At 43.0% G+C, this 21696-nt stretch overlaps 1 protein-coding gene across 1 annotated transcript in view; it reads right to left on the bottom strand.

Annotated features, from left to right (window-relative positions):
• LOC138452855 (uncharacterized) overlaps positions 1 to 21696 on the bottom strand; it is a 1928742-nt gene that overhangs the window by 627929 nt on the left and 1279117 nt on the right. Inside the window, exons 58-61 of the mRNA XM_069605205.1 lie at positions 20673 to 20879; positions 12120 to 12270; positions 11638 to 11752; positions 11352 to 11450 (exon numbers count right to left, since the gene is read on the bottom strand). Of these exons, the coding sequence (XP_069461306.1) occupies positions 11352 to 11450; positions 11638 to 11752; positions 12120 to 12270; positions 20673 to 20879 (572 nt within the window). The remainder of the gene's footprint in view (positions 1 to 11351; positions 11451 to 11637; positions 11753 to 12119; positions 12271 to 20672; positions 20880 to 21696) is intronic.

The following is a 21696-nucleotide window of genomic DNA, read 5'->3' as shown; positions in this document are numbered from 1 at the left end:
AGGGGCATGACCAGAAATAACCAGGTTTTCAATTCTAGAATCTACCATTGTGCCAGATAAAGATTTAGAAATACATATGTAGTCAATACGGGACAAAGTATTATGGGGAATAGAATGGAATGTGAAATAAAAATTTGCCGAATGTGCCAGGCTCCAAGAGGTAAAGTGCCTTGAAACACTTGTGTATAGGCGCGTTACAAATGCCATATCATATCATATCATATCAAGAGTTTTGCAACCCAACCTCTGATAAATAGCGGAAGAGCTCCTTATGTGTTTATTGCTTTAAATTGACAAGAAGATATTTAATCTAAAAATGGATCAATGATGTGGTTAAAATCTCAACACACAATCAAGTTAAGTAAGTCACATTGCACTAGCATTTCTTTTATATCAATCCAGAAAATAGGATCCAGACTTGTAGGACCATACATATCAACAATGGAAAGGAGTTGGGATTTGATTTTCAATTTAACTAATGCTATATTTAGTATCAGAATCTTTGTGTAGATTTGTATAGTTCATCCCTTTCCTAAATAATATTGCAACCCTGTTACGTTTCCCTTCAGTTTGGCTAGCAATCACATCACCAACCCAGAACCTTTTCAATTTCATGGATTCCTATAAAGACCAAGGTGTTTCTTGAATACACGCTACATACAGTTTGATTCCATTCAAATGTGCAAGTACCTTTTGCCTCTTCACTGGGTTGTTCAGGCCTTTAACATTCGAGCTGATGTACTTTGGTGTCATTGACCAAAGAACGTATGATGATTAGATTTATTATTAGAACTACATCCAGTAGTACCCATCTGACCCATACCTTTTTTGCAAGCTTCCTATTCTCGTTAACCCAAAAAGCAATGACAGTTTAACATTTTATATACGTTTAGACAAAACAAATGCGACACAAGAGGAAAAATCAGGGCAAGCTAGAGAAGAGTTGCAAAACTTGAAGTCAGGGTGTTTGTGAGCTTGTCTCTATGTCCATGTAAGAGGTGAACAAAAACCACTTAATGCAAATAATGAAACAAGACTATAACAAGTAACAAATATGTATAAACAAGTATGCAACACAAATGTGTATGTGGTGGATGGGCACACCCTCAGCAAGGTACGGAAAATCAGGCATCGACGTTTCCTACACCCACTCCTTATTTTTTTTATGAAGTTCATACTGGAGACAACCTTAAGACATATTAATAAAACTTGCAGGGCTTCGGTTCACTCATGTATTAGCTGACTTTTGATCCTGGATTGGATTTGAGGTATCCATGTCTTCCACTTTGTATGACCGTATAAAGTTTTTGAGATCAACAGGATCTTCAAACGCAGATGTTGTGCCTCTCATAGTAACTTTGAATGTGAAGGGATCTACCAAGCCAAATCTAGCATGTATTTATTTAATGGCTTGTCGAAAGGATAACAGTTCTTTCCTTCTCTGAGCAGTTATTTTAAAAACATCTTGTGATATATATATATATAGCACCTGTGGCCATTCCATGCAAAAAGTTTCATCTCCTTGTCACGGTTTATTGCACGGCACACGCCAGCCAGGGAACTCCTTCCCCAACACTGAATGTGGTGCACAATAAAATGCTTTTTATTTTTAATATACTACAGATTCTTTTTCAGTAGGCCTCCAACCGGTCTCACACCCAACCTCCACAACACCCCATGCCACAATGGACTAGGGACCAGGCCAGTGTGTATTAATAAGATAGGTATTATTTTATTATTTAATGAAAAAGGAAAATCAACGAATTACACAGCCACCAATGTTGTGGCAACACAACATGCAATAATCTCTACAAAACAACCAGGTTTAAGATATAATGTTACAGTTAATTCTGTTTTTTTAATGGCAGAACAGAAAAAGGGCAATTTACCACAATGATGGCACTACGGTTAAGTGCTCCCCCCTGCAACACTCACCCCCATACATCAACTGGACTTGATTCCTTTGAATGGAAGGCAGTGGCAAGGAGTAGGAATATAGGGGGGAAATAGTTTTTGGGGCGATGCCAACCACCACAAGATGGGAGGCCAGCAAAGAAAGGGAAAACCCGTTTTTGGAGAAAAATGGAAGAATCGGTTTTTACTATTTCTCACAACTGCTAAGAGACAGCATAGAAGAAAATCTGTATTGATTAAACTTAGGAGACAGGCAACGTTTTAGAGAATACTAATCTGCACACCAGAGAAAATATAAATAGTGTAGGAAAATCATTTTTGGGAGATAGCCAATGCAAAGGGAAAATACAGTGGCAAATGGAAATGTGTTTACACTGAGGCTTACAATGATAGGTATGCTCTGGGAAAGGGGTAACTTACAATAGGAAAATCGGTTTTCATTTACAAAGACAGAGGCACATAACCGGTAGACTTCTGGGCAAAGGGATTGCTCACACTAATAAAACCAGTTGGGGTTTAAACTGACAGATGCAAATAGGAATTTGTTTGGTAACACACACAATACACTGACAAGTTCGGTTTTCATCTCACAAGGGGAATAATTCTTTTGGGGAACACTTTAATGACTACAACAATTAACAAAAACACTGGGAACAAGATTGTTGGTTTAGAATTTCAACAATCCCGATGCCTGAAATTGAATGGGGGAATTAATTGATTTACTTACAAAAATACTAAGGATTTACACAGAAAAATTAGTATTTTTTTAATGGGGATATGCTAACATACTCAGGCAAACAAGAGATTATTTCATAGGGAGATGACTGAACTACACTGGCAATTGGCAATGAAGGGTGTATGTAATTTAGGGATGGGGTTATTGCTACTTACATAGCAAGCCTTTGTTTAAGATTCAGGAAAGCCAGCTGGATATCTGGACTCTCTGGAAACATAGGGTAAGGGGTCTGGTCACTGCACTCTCAAAGATGGTAATTTTCATCAGTATTCTCTCCGTCCTCCTTTTTCTGTCTTCCCCAGTTGTCTGTGTGTGTACAGTTCCCCTTATATAGCAGAGATAACATTACTACTTTTACAATCTAGGGGAGGTACCCTGCCATAATCCCTGCCATTAGGATTGGACAGTTACCGTCTCTCTCTCTGCCCCCAGTCAGGATTGGTTTAGGGGAGGGGAACACCATCTGTCTTTTTCCATTTGCCATCATCCTTTGTTCTCCTTACACCTTTTTGGCAAAAACTAGTTGTGCATCATAACTTCATAATTGTATTAGTCACTGCCATATGAAACATATATTCTGTTTAAACGGATCATGAGGAATTAGATAAGCCAACCGCCAAATCTGCATGAAGTAGCATGGCCACGTGTCACATTTTTGTCGTTTTCATAAAATGTACAACCGTTATGAACATGTAAGTTATCAAGCATGCTCCTCATTTCATTTTCCACCTTTTCATCAACTCTCATATTTGTCACATGTTCAGATCAGCCGGAAACCTAATCTAACTGGCCATTACAGTTCCCAGAGTCCCAGGGAGATGCTTTTAAAATGGCATAAAAACAAAATTAATCCTCAGCCGGATTGCTGCGCAAAATGCCTACAAAGAAAATAGTCTTTTAAATTAATTGGGAGTGTATCCTGTTCCACAAATGGGAGGGCTGCTTCATCTCCCACAACCATCTGTCTACCTGGGCTCGCCTGTGACCAGAGTTGTGTATAAGTCTCTTTGAAGTTAGAGTTGGCTCTTTTGAAGTGCTTGTAACAAGGGCTCACACCTTTTTGTCATGCTTCAGCTAATGATGATTTTTCCTTGAAGTCCCTTGCTTTAACTGCCTTCAGTGCCAGCAAGTCTGCGGAACACTTGGCTTTCAAAACCTGCAGCAGCAGATTCTATTGCAGGGCGTCATTAGATGGGAGATGTGACATCCAGTGCTGGAAGTGGGGCTTTTCATTGAGAGGTTTTGACCTCTGCCAGAACAGGTTTTTCCTGAAGTAAGTGTCTCTTCACATGTTAGTGGTGTTTTGTGGGTGAAACATAATATACATTTGCTTTGATCACCCCACACATCATGTTTTGCTTTCCTGACATATTTTTCTGTGAGCAGTGATATATTTTCCATTGTGGCTTTTTAAATCTGTTTTTATTTGCAAACACATCTGCAGGCCATTTTTGCTTTTAATGTTTAAAAATCCTGTTTTCCATGTCACAGTATTCTTTGATTCCTCCTTCTTGGGTGAATTAGCTGCTGCTTTTCTGTTGATAATGATAGGCAGGCCCTTTTCCACATGGCTCTCAAACTTTACATGGAACAAAAGAAAAAGCCAGGCCATTTCTGTTGCAATTTTTAAATGCCTGCCATTCATGTGACAGGGAAAGCAAAAGCCAGGCCGTTTTTGGTTGCAGTGTTTAAATGCCTGCTATTCATGGGAAAGGGACTTCTGTTTGGGGCCTTTAAATGCACTCCACATCCTTTACTTTCTATAAAATCAGCTGAAGCTGTGTATATTCAAGTAACAGGAAGGCGGGCCAGAGTTCATCTGTATCTTGTTTTTTTCAAGCGAATCCTATGAGCTCTCTGAATATTCAAGGAGATGGACTGAAACTTGAGGATATTCGGAAGCATCCTCCTTAAGAATTGAACAGCATCTTCACCTTCTGCTCCCTCATAAAGGCCAAAAATGCATACATTATTTCTGCGGTTTCTGTGTTCTAAGTACTCATATGTTGCTTTTGGAGGGCTATGACAGACTTTTATGAGGATGTGACATGCTGCGTACCGTCCTCTGCATTCCCTATCCACCTTTCAACCTCCTTAATTCTTGCTTCAAAGTTAGACCATCTTCATCCAACTGCTGGAGATTATTGTTAGTGACTTCCATAAAAAGTTTCAAAGCTCTTATTTCTAGTAAGATGGCTTCCATATTAGCCACTAAAAGCAGCTGGGCAAGAGAAGGAGGCTCACTTTTTGGCCTCTTAATATTCGAGGAAGCTGATGAAGGGACCTCCTTGTTTCCAGTGTCTTTTGTGCATTTCTGAGAGGATATAGCCTATAAAATCACTCAAACACTATTGCAGACCAAATGTATTTTATGTAATGCTCAAATAGGTATATGCTTTGGTTAAATACCTATCACCTTATGGGTTCCAATGCTTGCAAGCAATGGTAAAATAATAGCCAGGAGTGTTCAAGCTCTATTTCCAATATGTAATTCCAATCAAGACATATAGTCCTAATATGTTGCTCAGGTGCACATTCTTCTTATATAATGATTGAAGCTATATGCTCATATATCCTCCAGTCACAGTATATAATTACATGTTCCAGGGCCAATATAGACGTTAATGCCACTGAGAGACAAATGAGATATTTCTTTTTATAATGTAAAAATGTAAAAATCAGAAGTACCTTTTTTTTCCACTAGATGGAAATTAGCAATTAGGCCCGTATTGTGAGGAAAACCGAGCTCCAGAAAAACACTGTTGCAACGTGTAGACACGTGTAGGCTGTGTGACGGCTGTGCGAGTTACAGGTCTCTATGGGCGCCGAGGCCCATGGTTCTCTCCTCTTAGGAAGACCGAAATACACGGTTCGGAAGCCACACAATGGAGCCAGAAGTCAATACGCGGGTCCTCCCAGCAAGAGACTGAGTAAGAAAGTCAAATAATCTCTGGCAACTTCTCCAGATCACAACGGGGTGGGAGCAAACAGTTAGTCTGCCATTACTGTTCGACACCAAGCCACGCCCCCGACCACCCCGAATGCAGTATTAACATTTGGAAATCCACCAAGTTTATGAAGAGGGCCTAAGATGGAAACATGAGCATCAACATGAAGACCTTACAGCACCAACACAGGGAAGTTGTATCCAACATCTAACCCACCTGGAGAACTTTCACCTGCATCAAGCGTCAGGACCAAGAGTAATTGCTAGATCCATCCAAAGATGGGGTGGTCACCTGCCATCTGCCTCCACTTATGAGAACATTTCTCCACCCCTAAGAGCAAGTGTTGCAATGCCTTTGCTCTTCAGGCCCAACCTCTATCATATGTCATCTAAATCCATGTCAGTCCTGTTCCGTATCCCTTTCCCGCTAAAATTAGATATTTTCTTGGCCATTTTAGTGCCTGCACCTCTGCAATTAGCTGCAACATATTACTCTAGAACACTGAGGGCCCAGTTCACAGAAAATCAGACATCTAAAACAAGTGCAGAGGGCACACTTTTTTTAGATGCCCCGTTTTTGTAAATGTGCACATCACTTTTTACACAAAGGTGACCTGCTGGTATTCTGGGTGGCAGCGCAATCATGTGCTGGTCAGCCCTCTTGCCTACATTAGTGTGAGGAGCATGCTCCCAACATCAATGCATGGCGGGCTTCCAGCATTTCACAGTAAAGGGCACACCATACACTGCTGCCCATGCTGTGCTCGCTTAGTGTGTGAGTAAGCATGGACTGCCACTTCCATTCTGGTGTCTGCTCTGCTCTGCTCATACAATAACTGCTCTGCGTGAGAATGCAGGCACTACTTCTCTCCATGTCATGCCTACTTTTCATAAGAGCTTGTACTGCAGCAGCTTTCCTGTACCTGCTGTGCACATGTGGTGACATTTCACTGCTCATGCCTCCTGTTGTACCTAGTCCGTGCGTGAGGAGAAAATATTGTGTGTGTGAGAGGAGCATGCACTGCCATGCTAATGTTACACTCATTATCTGACCTTGTACTGTCACCGGATTACACTCTTCCTCATCTTCTTCGGTAAGTAGTAATAAAATCGCGGCAAAAATGCCGTGGTTTGACCTGTTAAAGGTGTACCCCATTATACCATTTAGGGGGGCGGGGGTTGCGGCGGTGTCCCCCGCTCCTCTTAAATTTATTCATGCCCCATTTTTCTTTCTCTCTCTCTCTCTCTCTCTCTCTCTCTCTCTCTCTCTCTCTCTCTCTCTCTCTCTCTCTCTCTCTCTCTCTATCTCATAGCTTTGTTCTCCATGGCCCCAAATTACAAAGTGCCAGGGACCGTAGTGTGCAGCAAGCCCAACCCTTCAAAGAGTGGTTTGGTGATGGGGAAGTTCTTCAAACAATAATTCAAAGGTGAATTCCAAAGCACATAGATGCATACATAGGGATTAAAAAGTAGAATAGCATAACAAAAACTTAACATACAGCATCGTAATGTTAAGAACGATGAAACACACTGGAAGCTTTGTAACAATGTCTGTAGTCCAAATGACTGTGGCGGATGAGGAGAGAGGGCTGGACGGGGGCATTGTGACTGGTAGAGAGGTTGAGAGAAGCGGTAAAGCAGGCAACCTCAATCTTAGCATTTAAGGCCAACCAGAGGCTGCTTCCGGCAGAGCAGTGATTTGGAGTGGGTGCCTCTGTGTATTTATTCATCTCATGTTATGGGGAGAGTTTACAGGCATTGCTTGTTATTAGGAGTGGAAGACAGGTTCAGTTTTCTGCTAGTCCTGGCCCTAACCTTCACAGCGATCTCACTGTATCTGTGGTAAAATGTGTCCAATGCTACAATAGCTGAACACAGAGAATGGTGATAGGTAGGGGGAATAATGACATCCTTGTGAAATAATCAACCCAGAGAGAAAGTGAGCAATGACAGACAGGCAAGCAGTGTGTGTTTCAGGACAAGTATTATCTGTCTGACTTGCTATACTATACATGTGACTGTGGCGCAGCAGGGCACCTTCCAAAAGACACCTCTCCTTATGGGGGGCCGGGGAGTCGGGAGTCTCCCTGCTGCAAGCGATAGCCACCGCAGGAGCCAAGGGGTAGGTTTCAGGTCCTGCATCTATGAGTAAGGCGAGGAGGGACCCAACTTTGATCTTAGTAACTCAGCGGGTTCCTCTTCCCATAGGTGTATGCTGGTACTATGGACCCAACTATACTATAGCCATAATTTAAGGCAAGTTTAAAGATCCTCCCTGCAGCCAGACGTTCGGAATTTGGGCTTCTAAGAATGGGTATGGGTGCCTAATGCCAGGGATCTACCAGTGTAGGCCAAACCTTGATCATTACCAGGTCAAGTCCGGGCCAAAGCACCCTCTTGCCATTCCTCCCATGATTAAATATATCCCATTCCACATCAGGAAGGACACATAGCATCATGCAGCAACATACAGCTCTCACTTCTGGGAATCTAAGCTCGTGTGTGCAGCCAATGTTCCCTCAGTAACAAAACAAATGCCCTAGAACTATCTCATTGGTAGTTGGTGTATTGGTGTTTGCTTATTTGCATTGACCTCTGCTACTGACGAGTCCCTCAAAAACATGGACACAGCACTGTGGTCAGCTGACAGAGGTTTCCAATAGACAGAGTCCTCGCTGTCACGCTATCATGCAAAGACTGAGATAATGCTGCACTGCAGCGCACTGCACTGTTGCCTCTGGCAATACTGACAGTGTCCCTGGTCCATGGGCTTTTCCTGCTACAAATTAGTCTGTGATGTCCTTGTTCTCTGGCATACAATAAATCGAATGGTGTGGGGCAGTGTAAGATGCTAATATATTTAACTTAACAAACCAGATGTTTTTATGTGTGCTTCTCGTGGACTGCTGTCTAGAAGTTACCCCATTGTTACATCAATTAGCAAGGGTGAGCTATCGTAGCAATATATTCAAGCATTCCTTATTGGATGGCTCCTGGATGAGTACTCACACTAAACAAACCATCAGTGAACAGGTAACTTTCATTGTATAGCAATACTAACTATTTTAGGGCATAGGCGTACGTTCCATGATGGTAGTGCAATTCCCATTTCCTCTTACAGTTCTAGATCATTTCCCCTCAAACTGCAGGACACAGCAAATCTGTGTGCCGCAAGGTGGTGCTAGGCATGCCGCAAGGTGGTGCTAGGCGTGCCGCAAGGTGGTGCTAGGTGTGCCGCAAGGTGGTGCTAGGCGTGCCGCAAGGTGGTGCTAGGCGTGCCGCAAGGTGGTGCATGCCACAAGGTGGTGCTAGGTACGCTGCACCGCCAGTGGCCGCAAAACTGCTGAAGTGTTTTATTTAGAAACTGATGAACTAACAAACATCATAAACCGAGCCAAACTAATTGCTATTGTATGTTTTGCTCACGGGTGCTTCATAAAGGAACTATTTGTAAAGAATTCCCTGAGCAAACAACCGATAGACATTTTAAATGAAGGCATTGAAAGGAAAAAACTGCACATTTCTATGCACGTATAGGCTGCTGTGAAGACAAACTTTTGAAGGCTTCCTCTCAAATGTCACAAAACAAAATGGAACGGTTCAAGTCTCTCATAGTTTTCCTCACCGTGCACACTTATGGCCAAGAGTTTGCTGGAGCAACTCACTTCAGTACTGGGTGAATGTGTCAACATGTTTAAGTAAATCAAAAGCTAGAAATGTGTCGTATATTTGAAATGTTTTGTGAAGAAATGGTTCAACATCTTTCTCTCCTACTTCACACTTAAGTACGATGGCAGCCAGCGCGAGGAAAGATGCTATCAAGAATATTCAAACTCTGCAACGAAAGTACAGAATTCTTGATAGTGAAGTATACACGATGATTTCTATAAGATCTGTTGTTAGCTCAACTTGCTTATCGGACAGAGGTTTTTGAGTACCACAGTGTACTAAACCGCAAAAAAGCGGCGAACCAATGAAAACGTACTAACCGTCTGGCAAATTAAGGGGACTTAGAACAAAGTTGCCGTTATGACAGGAGGAACTAAAGCAAGGATCAACAGTCGATGCTTGAATCGATACATAAGGTAAAACATGACGATGGGTCTAAGCTTGTACGAGTGACTGAGAAATATTCGATCATGACGCAGGAATTAGGGTGCTTTATTTCGATGACATGACTGATGGTTACGATAAGATTTGCAATCCCATTGCTGCATCCGCTGATATCTCAATAAAACATTTTAAATTTGCATATGTGATGAGTTAGCCAACCGCGGGGGCAATCGAAGTTTACTATCAATTTCCATGAAAAGAATATCCAATAAAGTCTGATGAGGTGACTTCGATTTTGATACCATCATTTTCAAAACCTCTATGTGTGGTCTCAGATTTCCAACTTTATCATCAGTTAACAACAGCAAGATGGCAAGTTCACGCAGATCGGAGCAAGAACTATGAGTAGCTCGTCACAATTTGGATCCAGACAGACATTTGTGCCCCACAAAAGAGGCGCACATATCTCATCAAGTAAATTACATATTATATTGTAATAATGCACGTGTCAATTTCTAGTGTATGTATTAGTGTAACTAATAAATGTATTTTACAATATAGATTACAAGTGTGCTGTGAAAGTCCTAATGTGTGCCATGGGTAAACCACGTTTGCAGAGTACTCGTCTAGATAATATAAATCGTTACATTCTACGTCTCATGCCTCTCCAAGTGGGCACGCCACTAGCTTGCCTCTTAAGTATATCGTTTTCAAAGGGCAGGTGAAAAGGGCATCGCTTACCTTCACAATGCCAGGCCCTTCTTTTCAGGGAAGCACACATAGGAAGTTCCTAACCTTTGGCCGACAACCACCACCACCTTCTTCCAGACCTTGCGGGATGCATATCATCCTCGCGCCCGCTCTTGCTCATTGGGAGAGCGCGTCAGAACCATCCATCTACCATTTTCAAGAACCAAGCAGAACTCTATGGGCCCGAATCACAGAAGCGTTTTATAATGGCGCAAGGAACCCCATTGGAAAACGCTCTGTGAATCAGGCCCTATGTATCCCAACCAGCGTAGGGGCCAGTTTAGGGTACCCAGAGTCCTTTTAGCCACAGCATCATTGCGAATGTGCAATGCAGGAATGCAAAAAATGCAGAAGATTCACAGGAAAAAGGCCCATGGCGCTGAGACCAGCCAAGAAAAATCTTGACCGCCCCTTATGCCATTCCACCCCTAGACACACTGTGACCACATTTACACCTATGAGCCCAATGGGACGGGAAGATAATGGGGCACGTGAAAGTGGGGAGGTAAAGGGTACAAGGGATCAGGGACTGTATATGAGAGGAAGCAGTGGTGAGAAGAAGGAAGGGACAGAACTAGCCTCTAACTCTGCCGCAGTTTGAGTGTTATACAGAGAGTATCAGTCTCAAACTACTTGCTTGTGCAAACTGAGCATATCCTCGTCACATAACACTTCTGTAGACAGATTACAACTGCCCGGGCGGCCAGATAATGGTATAGGGCTGCATGCTGGACGCCCATTCTTTTAAACCTACTTAATAACACTGGACAGCACTGTTCATACTTGACTGTTTCCCACAGAACTCATAGTCGGGTTGGTTCCAAGGGATTTGATGGGGTGAGGTTGCTCCACTGCACTCCACCCACATTAAATGATAAGTGAAAGAGTGACAAGTTGAATCATTCACACCAATCACAATGGATGCCCAGGGCACAGGAGAGCATGTCTCACCTTGTCTGTGAACAATATTGCTTTCCACGAGCTGCTGGAGGTCCGAGGCCTTGGTGGATCCAGAAAACACCATCCTCTTTATTAACAACTTGGATTTATCTGGAAAATTAAACACATCACTTCCTGTCAAATGCTACTTCTACAAACTGAAATGAGAGATGTTTATTTTTCTTAAATGTGCGAGGCATGCTACACATTTTATGCAGGATATTTTGTGAATGGTTGTAGGTAAAAAGCTGTATGGTCTTGCAGAGAAACATGTAAAGGGTAAATGAGTGCTGTGTACCTTGAGTATTGATGAAGTCATTAATCATCGCCGTCTTCCCCGATCCTGGAGGTCCGATTAAGAGGACATGCTGGTTCCCCATGCTGGCGTACTCCATGAATGTCCGAACAATCATCTATGATAAACAATGGTTTTACTTCACTTGCCACAAACATGGACCTGGGGGCGTGGTATTGGTTGGCTGCACAAGAGTCCCTCAATACCTTAATTGACCAGAAGCATGCAAAGCAAGGAAATGCTTGAACCTTCCTGAGGTGCCCTCAATGACCGATTGTGGGGAACATTCATTAGGGGTAAATTGTGGCAAAAAAGAGGCCAGAGTGAGTGAGTGAAGTGAGTGACGGATTGAAGCTGTTTGTACAACACACTAAATGGACCAACCTGTCTCTAGCGGCGGGCGCACGTGCAAGGCTCCAGCAGCAGCCATGCATTTGGTAATAAGCCTTCATCCAGCGGATGTGTTCTGGTCGTGTGCCACTTACCGTGTGTATTGTGGTAACAAACACCTCTCCCAGGATATCTGTGCTCCCAATGTAGGTCATTTCCGGCAGTCGTGTTTGCCACGTGTCCCACTCCCCTGACTCATCCACATAGTAGTCAAAGACTGAGATCTCATTTTCATAGTCTGGTAAACTACGGAGAGACAGAAAGAGAGTGCAATATACATACATAATGATGTGATCATGATAATGATGTGTTTACTTATGTAGCACCTTAATCCAAAGCGCTTTACAGAGCACATAGTCACATAAAATATCACCCAACCGAAATTAGTACATAGAGAGAGAGGAAGGAAGAAAGAAAGAAATATATATATATATATATATATATATATATATATATATATATATATAGATAGATATATAGAGAGAGAGAGTGAGGGGACGATATAATATAGACATGGAGACAGAGAACGAGAGGGGATATATATATACAAGGAGAGGGATAGAGCGAGAGAGAGAAAGAGGGAAATATATATACATGTAGAGCGAGAGAGAGAGAGAGAGAGAGGGGGGGTGAGAGAGAATAAGTAAAGTTAAATAGCAAAATACATTCACTGACAAAATGCCCTTTAAAAAAAAACGGGATTGGTGGAGAAAAAGAACTGTGTAATCCTAACAAAAACAAAAAGAATGACAAAAATTCCCTAAATGATTGGGAATGGCAAACGGTTGAGAGGAAAAAAGCAAAGAAGAAAAGGATGTAAATCCCCTCCGACAGCGGATGCAATAATCGAAGAACTTACAACTACGATTTCGAAACAGGTGCAACCATCATTGACCAGCTCAAGACGAAAAGGAGCCAACAGCGAGTTTCACTCGAAACCTGCTGTCCGACCACAAATCATTAGGGAGGATGCCTCTGAAATCCGTGCGTCCCATGCTTTAATGGGGCCTACAATGGTGGAACAAAACTCTACGCCCAAATCTAAGAAGCCTCTGATGTTCGAATCAGTCTTTGATGAGGAGCAAAATATTCCACTGAATCGGTCGAAGTTACTATCTTTGCTGTCCTCAATCCCTCATCTCTCATCGATCTCAACACAAGAACTAAAATATGTGCATTTGAGTGATTGATCAATGTCTAGGCAAGTGCACCGCTTACTTTACTTCCAAACTGATTGATGATCTCATCTACTTGCATCAAGAAGACATTGTGCTCTAGGGATTTGAATGTTATTACTCTGACTTGGATCTGAAGTACTACGCACGACTTTGACTATGAGTGTCGTTGGCCCACCAATCAGTCAAACCCCGACGCAGGGTGGAGATGGTTGGCAAGTACCATGCCCCAAATACAACAATGCAACCTGGTTTCTAGACTGAACTTACTATGCTGGAACATACAAGGCTTCAACTCCTTTCTCCAAAAAGCCCAAGCGAACAAACAAAAAAGCTATAACATCATGTTCCAAGAGACGTGGTTGCTGGAGAGCCCTGTGATAGATGGCAGGCTTGTTAACCACAAACATGCCATCAAAGGAACACAGGGTCGCCCCACGGGAGGTCTATTAACAGCAGGTAAAAACAATTGGAATTATACTGTAAGATATTGGCCATGCAAATCTGCTGCCTTATTGGCAATGGAAGTTTCGGAGGGTAGGGTGCCTTTGTCTCCACAGATGCTAAATGATAAATGAGCAGGAAAATGTGTTAATAGAATGGAATGCCACTCATCCCCAATCTGCCATTATAATAGGGGGGGGCTTTAACTGTGACAGCACAGTCTCCGAGGACGGAGAAGGGTTTGGGGAAGAAAATCCTCTACCACGATTAATCAACCTGTCAGCCTAAGAAAAAGAGGAGCTTGTGGTAGACTGTGGTCCCAGTTTCTGTCTAGGTGGGGCTTTGCTCAGTCCAACCTATTGTTTGGGGAGTTGTGGGCGAAGAGTCCAACCTGGAAGAACTTTGGGGCTGAGTCCACGTTCGATTACATCATTTTGAGAAACTTGGATCAAAGTGATATACATGCGTTTAAGGTAGAGATGATGCATCTGAGCGATCACCCTATGCTCATCAGACAAATCTGACAATAACCAGTAGACAAAACATAGTCTGGAAAATAGGGACGGTTCATATAGCCAATCTTAAACAACTGGTGGGCCGCACTCCCGCAAGAACAGAAACAGAAAGCGACTCTTCCAGAAAAATTTGCTAATATTGTAGCTAGATTTGGTTCCCTGGCCCGGGAACCACCGGCACACCCACTGATTCTGTTTGTCTAAAATCAAGCAAATATATTTGATCAAACCATAAATGACAAAAAAAGGAGCTAAAGCAGAAATTGAAACATCTAAACTCTATCAGCCAAAAAAGGGGCCGTTCTTACAGAAAGGCTAAAAGTTCATAAAAGAGAATATAGCAAATCACTTAAGGCGCATAGACTCCAATTCTATATCTCTAGAAATCAAACTCTGTTTAAAAGCCTACTCGACTAAGACATCCATTCAATCTGGAGGATCCTAAATGGCACCCAGGACCAGCAATCGAGTCTGCAATCGTGCTGTGTGTCAGAGGCTGGGTGGTGTAATTATTACCATAATAATGTTTACTGTGTAACCCTATTATCCCAGAGGGACGGGAGCTCATTAATAGATCTGAGATGAGTTTGATAAGACAGACATCTCTATGGCAATTAAAGCATTGAATAATTACAGAGCAAGTGGCCTGGACTGGGTGTTGAATCAATTCTATAAGGAAAACCCTGAGCTTTGGTCTGACATCCTATTCAGACTATTCCAACAGATTGCCAAACACACGGACTGCCCTGGCTCGTGGCGGTCAGCTACAGTTGTCCTGTTTTACAAAGGTGGCAAGAGATAAAAATCCGACAAACTACAGGCTAATTGCATTGATCGACTCTGCAGCCAAGTTCTTTGCCAAATTGGTGTTCAAAGACTTAACTAATTGGGCAGAGAATGAGAGGATATTTAGCCCCCTTCAGACCGGGTTTAGAAAGGGTATCAGCACCCTGATGAGTGCTGTAGCTCTCTCGGTCTGCACCTCAGATATAGGTGGCAGTTCTGGGAAATCGTTATACGTGGCAGTGCTGGATTTGAGCGCTGCTTTTGATAACGTTAACACACAAATTCTTTGGGAAAAACTCAGACGATGAGGCATTGCAGAAGGCCTTCTAAGAATGATCCAACTATTACATAGGGATAGCTCAGTAAAGATACGGTTGTACAGTCAGGGGGCCCTGACAAAGTCTATCCTAATCACCAAAGGGGTGAGACAGGGATGTGTAGTGGCACCTACAATCTTTAATCTATATCTAGCCGACTTATGGAAAGAAGTTTGGCATGGGGAGGATATGCGCCCAAATGGCAAGACCTACGTGAGTTCATCATAGCCAAACCTCGAGGTAATCTTTGACTCTACTCTCTCCTTCTCCCCTCACATCTCTGACGTCTCTAAGAAGTCACACTACCAGCTGCACCACCTGAGAGGTATTGTTCCTTTCCTCTCCTTCCCCCAGAAGCTCACTGTCTTCAGATCTCTGTTTCTCTTTAGGCTGGACTATTGCAACAACCTCTTTCTAAATTTGCCTGCTTCTACTCTCCGCCCTCTGCAACTTATCCAGAACAGGACTGCGAGACTTGTCCTTGGCCTTAAGCCCAGGGATCGTATCTCTCCAGGACTGAAATCTCTGCACTGGCTCCCAGTGGCTGCGAGGATTAAGTTAAAAACCCTCTGCATCGTACACAAGGCCTTCTGGGGCTTGGGACCTCAATACCTTCAGCTCTCTCTTCCTAAATACCTTCCTTCTTGAGCTCTTCGCTCATCCGCCTCCAACTCCCTCAGGGTCAGTCGCTTCTCCAAGCAACGAGTTGGTTGTAGATCACTTGCCTCTGGTGGTGCCTCCCTCTGGAACAGCCTCCCTGCCTCCCTTAAACTTGAGGAGAACCATCTCCGGTTACGGAAGCACCTCAAAACCTTTCTCTTTGCTTCTGCTTTCTCTCCTCCTCTCCTCTGCTGACCCCCTAACTGGAACTAGAACTGCACTTGCATCCTTGAGACCCTCTGATCTCGGCACCACCTGCACTGCCCACCTGGCTACCCCCGCACTTGGGGGCTGTTTCTGTATGCATACAGTCCCCCTCCCAGCCCTTGACACCTGTTGTCTGCACTTATCCATGCACTTGCCACATGCTGGCTGCTACTTACTTATTGTTGTTATCTTTGCCATGTACTGCACTGTCCCAGACCCCTTACCAGGCACTTGCACGATCTGAATGACACCTGGCCTAATAGGATCGCTGTCCGTCCTCACTTTGTTCCCCTCCCTTGCCTCGTCGTGCCTTGAAACACTTGTGTATAGGTGCGTTATAAATGCCATATCATATAATATCATATCATATGCTGACAATCTGATATTATTGGACTTCAGAGTCTACCTGATGGGGTCCAAACCTTCCTGACAAGCAACCAATTGAAAATCCACCCCCTCAAATCCTACGCAATGACCTTTACAACAAAATGCACAGGTCGTAGGTACTCATGAAAAGTAAATCAAACCACGATTAAGCAAGTAGATAACATAATTTATCTGGGCTTCCCGATTTCCACAAAGCAACATCTGACCATACAAAAGGGAACAATGGAAGCAAAAAATAGGTCATCTATTACTCTGGTGAAAGTCATGAAAAACAAGCTCTGCACATGCTCCCTACTCCCACTAATTGAATTATATAAATTAAAAATAACAGCAACAATATTATACAATGTGTGCTAGTACTGTTTGGGAACAGAGCTTTCCTTGATCGGCTAGAAAGCAAAATCTGGAAAACTGTGTTGAGCCTGCCAAAATCCATCCCGTTCAGTGCAATTAGATTGGAACTGGGCCTGACCTTGTGGTGGGTGCAATACATAAAAAGATCCCTATCTTTATTATCCAAAATAGGAGAAGTTGTAGAACACTCCCTGAGCTCATGCGTACAAGAACATATGTGTGTTGGCCTAGAGTCTACATTTTTTTCTTGCAAAAATGTCACAATAATTGTAAGACCTATTCGAAATTGATCCAAGTGTGTAGTGCAGACAGTGCTTTCATAATAAAAAAAACAAAATAAAGTGATGGGACAGAAACACTGATTATGAGGACCTAACAAGCTCACGAAAATACAAAAATAATCAGCACCTATGCACTCCCCTGAATAAGACAGGAGCATACCTTCAAAGATTTCCTTCAAAAAAGCATGGAGACCTATATCTCAAATTTCGCTTAAATGTCTTCCTGACGATGGAAGTAATAGGTCTGAAACATATGGTTTCTAAGGATTTGCGAGGATGTCATGTGTGTGGGCTAGTCCCAATCAAAACTCTGTCTCATCTGGTTTTGGAATGTCCTGTCTTTAAGGAGCCGAGAATTCACTTACTAGGAAAGTTCATCTATTCTACCTGCTGGGGTTTGTCAGAAAATCTGTGGGCAAGGCTTATGACGACCACAAATGAGGGTCTCATAGTAGCCTTATCATTCCTCGAACAAATATTTGTGGAATTGAATAAGAAAATGAAGCACGGGGAAGCTGATTGGAGAGCGATATTGCAGGACTAATCACCCTCCCACGTTGCTCTCCATGAGCTGACTGGTGTCTCATACAGACTGATTAAGGACACAGTAACAGGCTGGAATATAATGTAATTCCGCATGGCAAAGCAAAGCTAGAGTTTGTGTAGGGAATCCGACGGAATATGTAACGAGATGACGACATGTATGTTTTCGAATCTTTATTGTTTACTCTCATGTATGTTTTCGAATTTTTATTGTTTACTCTATATATGCTGATATATTAGTCATATTTTTAATTGTATTCTTATTTTCTCTCTGTAGTGTAAAACGTTTATTTATAAACTAAACACACTATTTACTTTTAAATAAAAAAAGTAATACAAATAAATAAAAAATAGATACTAGCCACATTGAAAAGTTAATGACAATCTAAAAAGGAATACAAAGTCACACGTTGACACATTCCAGTTATTTCTACGGCTTTACAAATGGCGGACACAAAATAAAAACACTAAAGGATAACAAGGGATGAAATTAATGCGAGAATAACTTGATACGGAATCGTACAAAAATGTCGACCTGGGAATTGCGACGGCCGAAAATGCCAATTCTTTTTTTCTTTTTAACCCATCCCTTACACCATATATATAGGTGGGGGGGTCTAGAGTATGATATTAATATGGGGGGCCTGCGGGGGTGTCCCCCCGCATATATATGTGGTGTAAAGTGTTAAAAAAGAAAAAGTCGGCATTTTCGGCCATCGCAGTGATCACATAGATCCACTTGATACGGTAGGTTTGTGGGTCGAGTAGCTCTTTCTGACACTTGTTACATTTCTCAAGTCACAGGTTTAATTTCCAGCCTTTCATTTTATGGAGGTTGATAAAAATGAGCTTGAATGAGTTGAAGAATTAGTGACACGTGTCATGTACGGCGCTCTTAAACTGCAAGAATGCCGTATTCATTTAGTGCCTATCACCACAAAACAGTGGCGCACAAATGGTCCCTCAATAAACTGGCAAGGGGCCCCTGACAGTATTCATTCTCTGTGAAAGGTGCGAGTCATTGGCTGGTATTTCATGAACCCTAATGTCAAAATGTCTGCCCCAAAAGTATATTCCCGTGAACCAAAGTTGCCATTTTCACCAAACAACTGCTCATTTGCTAATGCCTGTGGCGAAGTTCCGTGCTTTTGTGACACTCATTGAAAAAAGCTGGATTTCACCGAGAAACAGTTGCAAGTAGTGGTCGAAGTGTACGAAAATAAGTAGTGGAACTATGTTCACTACTGTCCTGTCCTCTCTCCCCACAAACCCCATTGCCATGCCCCCTCCCACGCACAATACAAACCTGCAAACCAATGCGCCTTCTGTTAAAGAGACCGTTCAGTGCCGTGCACTGAAAGTGCAAGTTTCAACTTCCTACACTTTTATTTTAAAATTAAACCATTCCGGAACGGTTACTTTTTAAAATAAAAGTATAGGAACAGTAAAGCTTTTTTTTAAAAGTAGAGGAGCACCGCTCTCGCCAACTTCGACCACGCCTACTTCGACCACTGGTTACAAGGAAGCACATGTCTATCCTCTTGTGTATGGAGATGAAAAGGCTTAGATGAAGGCAGCAGAGGCGTGGCTAGGGAGGATGGGGGGTTATAGCGCGGGGTCTTTTGGTTGTAACCCTAGAAAGAAGCTCAGTGGCTAGAACCAAAAGGCTAGCTAGCTAGCCCAGAGTCCCGACATTAGCGTAGCCCCGGATCTTTTCCAGACCTAGCAACACCCCTGGCAGGCAGTGAATGATTCGGCAAGTATGCGGTCATGAGACGTGGCAAGGTCTGCAAACCGTCACGCGTGACGTGTCACTTACATTGCCATGCATCTTCCTGGAATTGCATAAAACGAGATACAGGATGCCCACTCAGTATTAGCAGTGCTTTATTTTCCAGATGGGACTCTGATCGCTTAGGGGCATACATGCCAACATTCCAAACTCACCTGGGAGGGAGATTTCATCAGAGATATAGGGAGATGTACATTTTCTCATAGGCATTGGGGCTTGAATTATGTTAGGTGGGAGAACGTGAAAAATAGCAATATTTTTCACTGGAAAGTCGGCAGTCTACTGCCGAAATTGGGAGGGTTAGCATGCATGTATGGGGTCATTTTTGATCCTGTGGTGCATGTACACAGTGTGTAAAAACATGTTTAAGACAATGGACCTAGTTTACAATACTTTTTCCAAAGGGACTGTGCCATTGTAAAACATTTCTGTAAATCAGGCCCAATGTATGCAGGTTTGTTTGCACTGTGACTGAGTTTTTCAGTGTAGTGGGGGCGTAGATACTAATTTACGAATACGATACCCTACCCCGATCCGCGCCGCCTCACAAAAGAAGCAGCATTTCTGACTACATCTGCAGTGCCGGATTATCCATTAGGGCAAGTTGGCACTGGCCTATGGGTACCACTCCTATTAGGGGCCCCGGGGAAGGCAGAGGCTTTGATGCGCTGGTGTGCTGCACAACGGCATGCGCCGCTTTGGCATTCTTATGATTTACAAGGAAATTATTTGAATTCGTTTGGAATCTGCATGTTTTTGCACCTGCAAGAATGAGACGGATTCCACGGGACCACATGTAAATGCTGTCTGCAATGAACGATTATGGCAAGCACCATTTACAATCTCTTTTGCTAATGGTGCAAACCTAACATGGCAACCATGTCCATCTGTTTTCATGTGTAAGATTTGCAGCCATAGAGGAAACGGTAACAAGGTGGGGAATGGTTACTCATAAAAGGTATGCTCATCTCTTTCAGGGGAGATCCAGAATGACCCCCACAGTGTTTGCCCATTGTTTTTTCTTCTATCGCTCATACACTCACTCACTCTCTCTTCCTCTTTCACATGATCTCACACTCCATCCCACACGTTGGTGAGGGAAGGGGATAATGCCAGAACTGTTCCTGAACAATAGCTTTGTAGAAAAGTGCAGGTTTAAGAAAAGAGAGGTGGTATGGGGCACTTACACGGATGTGTACACTTTTATGAGTTCATTGAATTTCTTCATCTCCAAGTTGTCCAGGAGTCCACCCACTGACCAGATCAGGCAGAAGATAAAAAGCCTCTCGATGTGCAGCTGCCCGCCGATGCTCTGAGCCTTATCGTTCAACATGGCCGCCAGCAGGTTTGTGCAGGTATGGAACAGGCCAACCTCTGTGATGGGCACCAGGGGCCTGCAGGGAAAGACAGAACCATGCAGATACTCATCATAGGTTATATGTCACAGGGCAAAGAGAAAGAACAGGAGTCAGCCGGACATGCAGGTTGCCACAAGGAAATCAAGCTTAATTCGGTAATGAAAATATCTATATATAAACCTTTCATTTTTACTATAATTATGAGAAAATGGCTTTTGCTTATCTAGTTTGAATTCATGTCCTAGGGTACCAGGGCAGCCTCTAGCTCATTTGTTGTTTCTGTAGCAGTGGTGTAATTTCACCAAAGCTATAGGGGGGCTGAAAGTAAAGTGACAGCTCATGACCCTCGATATTCATAAACAAACCTCATTAAAAACTTGAATATTCAGCATGTTAATGATAGGCGTTCCATTGCGCGTAGGTGGGGTGCCTTACTCATAGAAGACACTAGTTTAGTTCCCATTCCTTGGAGTGGTGGTTGAGAGGGTTGCATTGGCAGGTGTTTGGTTGGGGAGCCTGGTTGGTTCCGTAGCAATTGTTTCTAGGAAGAGGATTTCATAACAAGCCAGGATAGTGAGAGGGCTGCAGGGAGTTCATTGGTTCAAAAGGCGCCTCAGGCAAATTGGAATGCAGGCCACATTCGATAACTGCCTTTTATCTAAACAGCAACAGATCCTGCTTTCCCTTTGCCAGGGGGATTGGCATGAGGGCAGAAACGAAGTCCCTTCCAGAAGTTAAGAGTAAAGTGGACTGGAGCCAGAATGCATACAGTGGTAACACAGTGAGTTGTTCTAGTTACCTCTCTTGAGAAATTAAATTCTTTTAGAACTTGTTCGAACTGGAGACTGTCTGT

The sequence above is a fragment of the Ambystoma mexicanum genome, chromosome 4p, assembly GCF_040938575.1.
Source record: "Ambystoma mexicanum isolate Mex_15411 chromosome 4p, UKY_AmexF1_1, whole genome shotgun sequence".
In the NCBI taxonomy this organism is placed as follows: Eukaryota; Metazoa; Chordata; class Amphibia; order Caudata; family Ambystomatidae; genus Ambystoma; species Ambystoma mexicanum.
The sequence above is the reverse complement of the archived record's forward strand: the minus strand, read 5'-3'. Positions and strand labels throughout refer to the sequence as shown.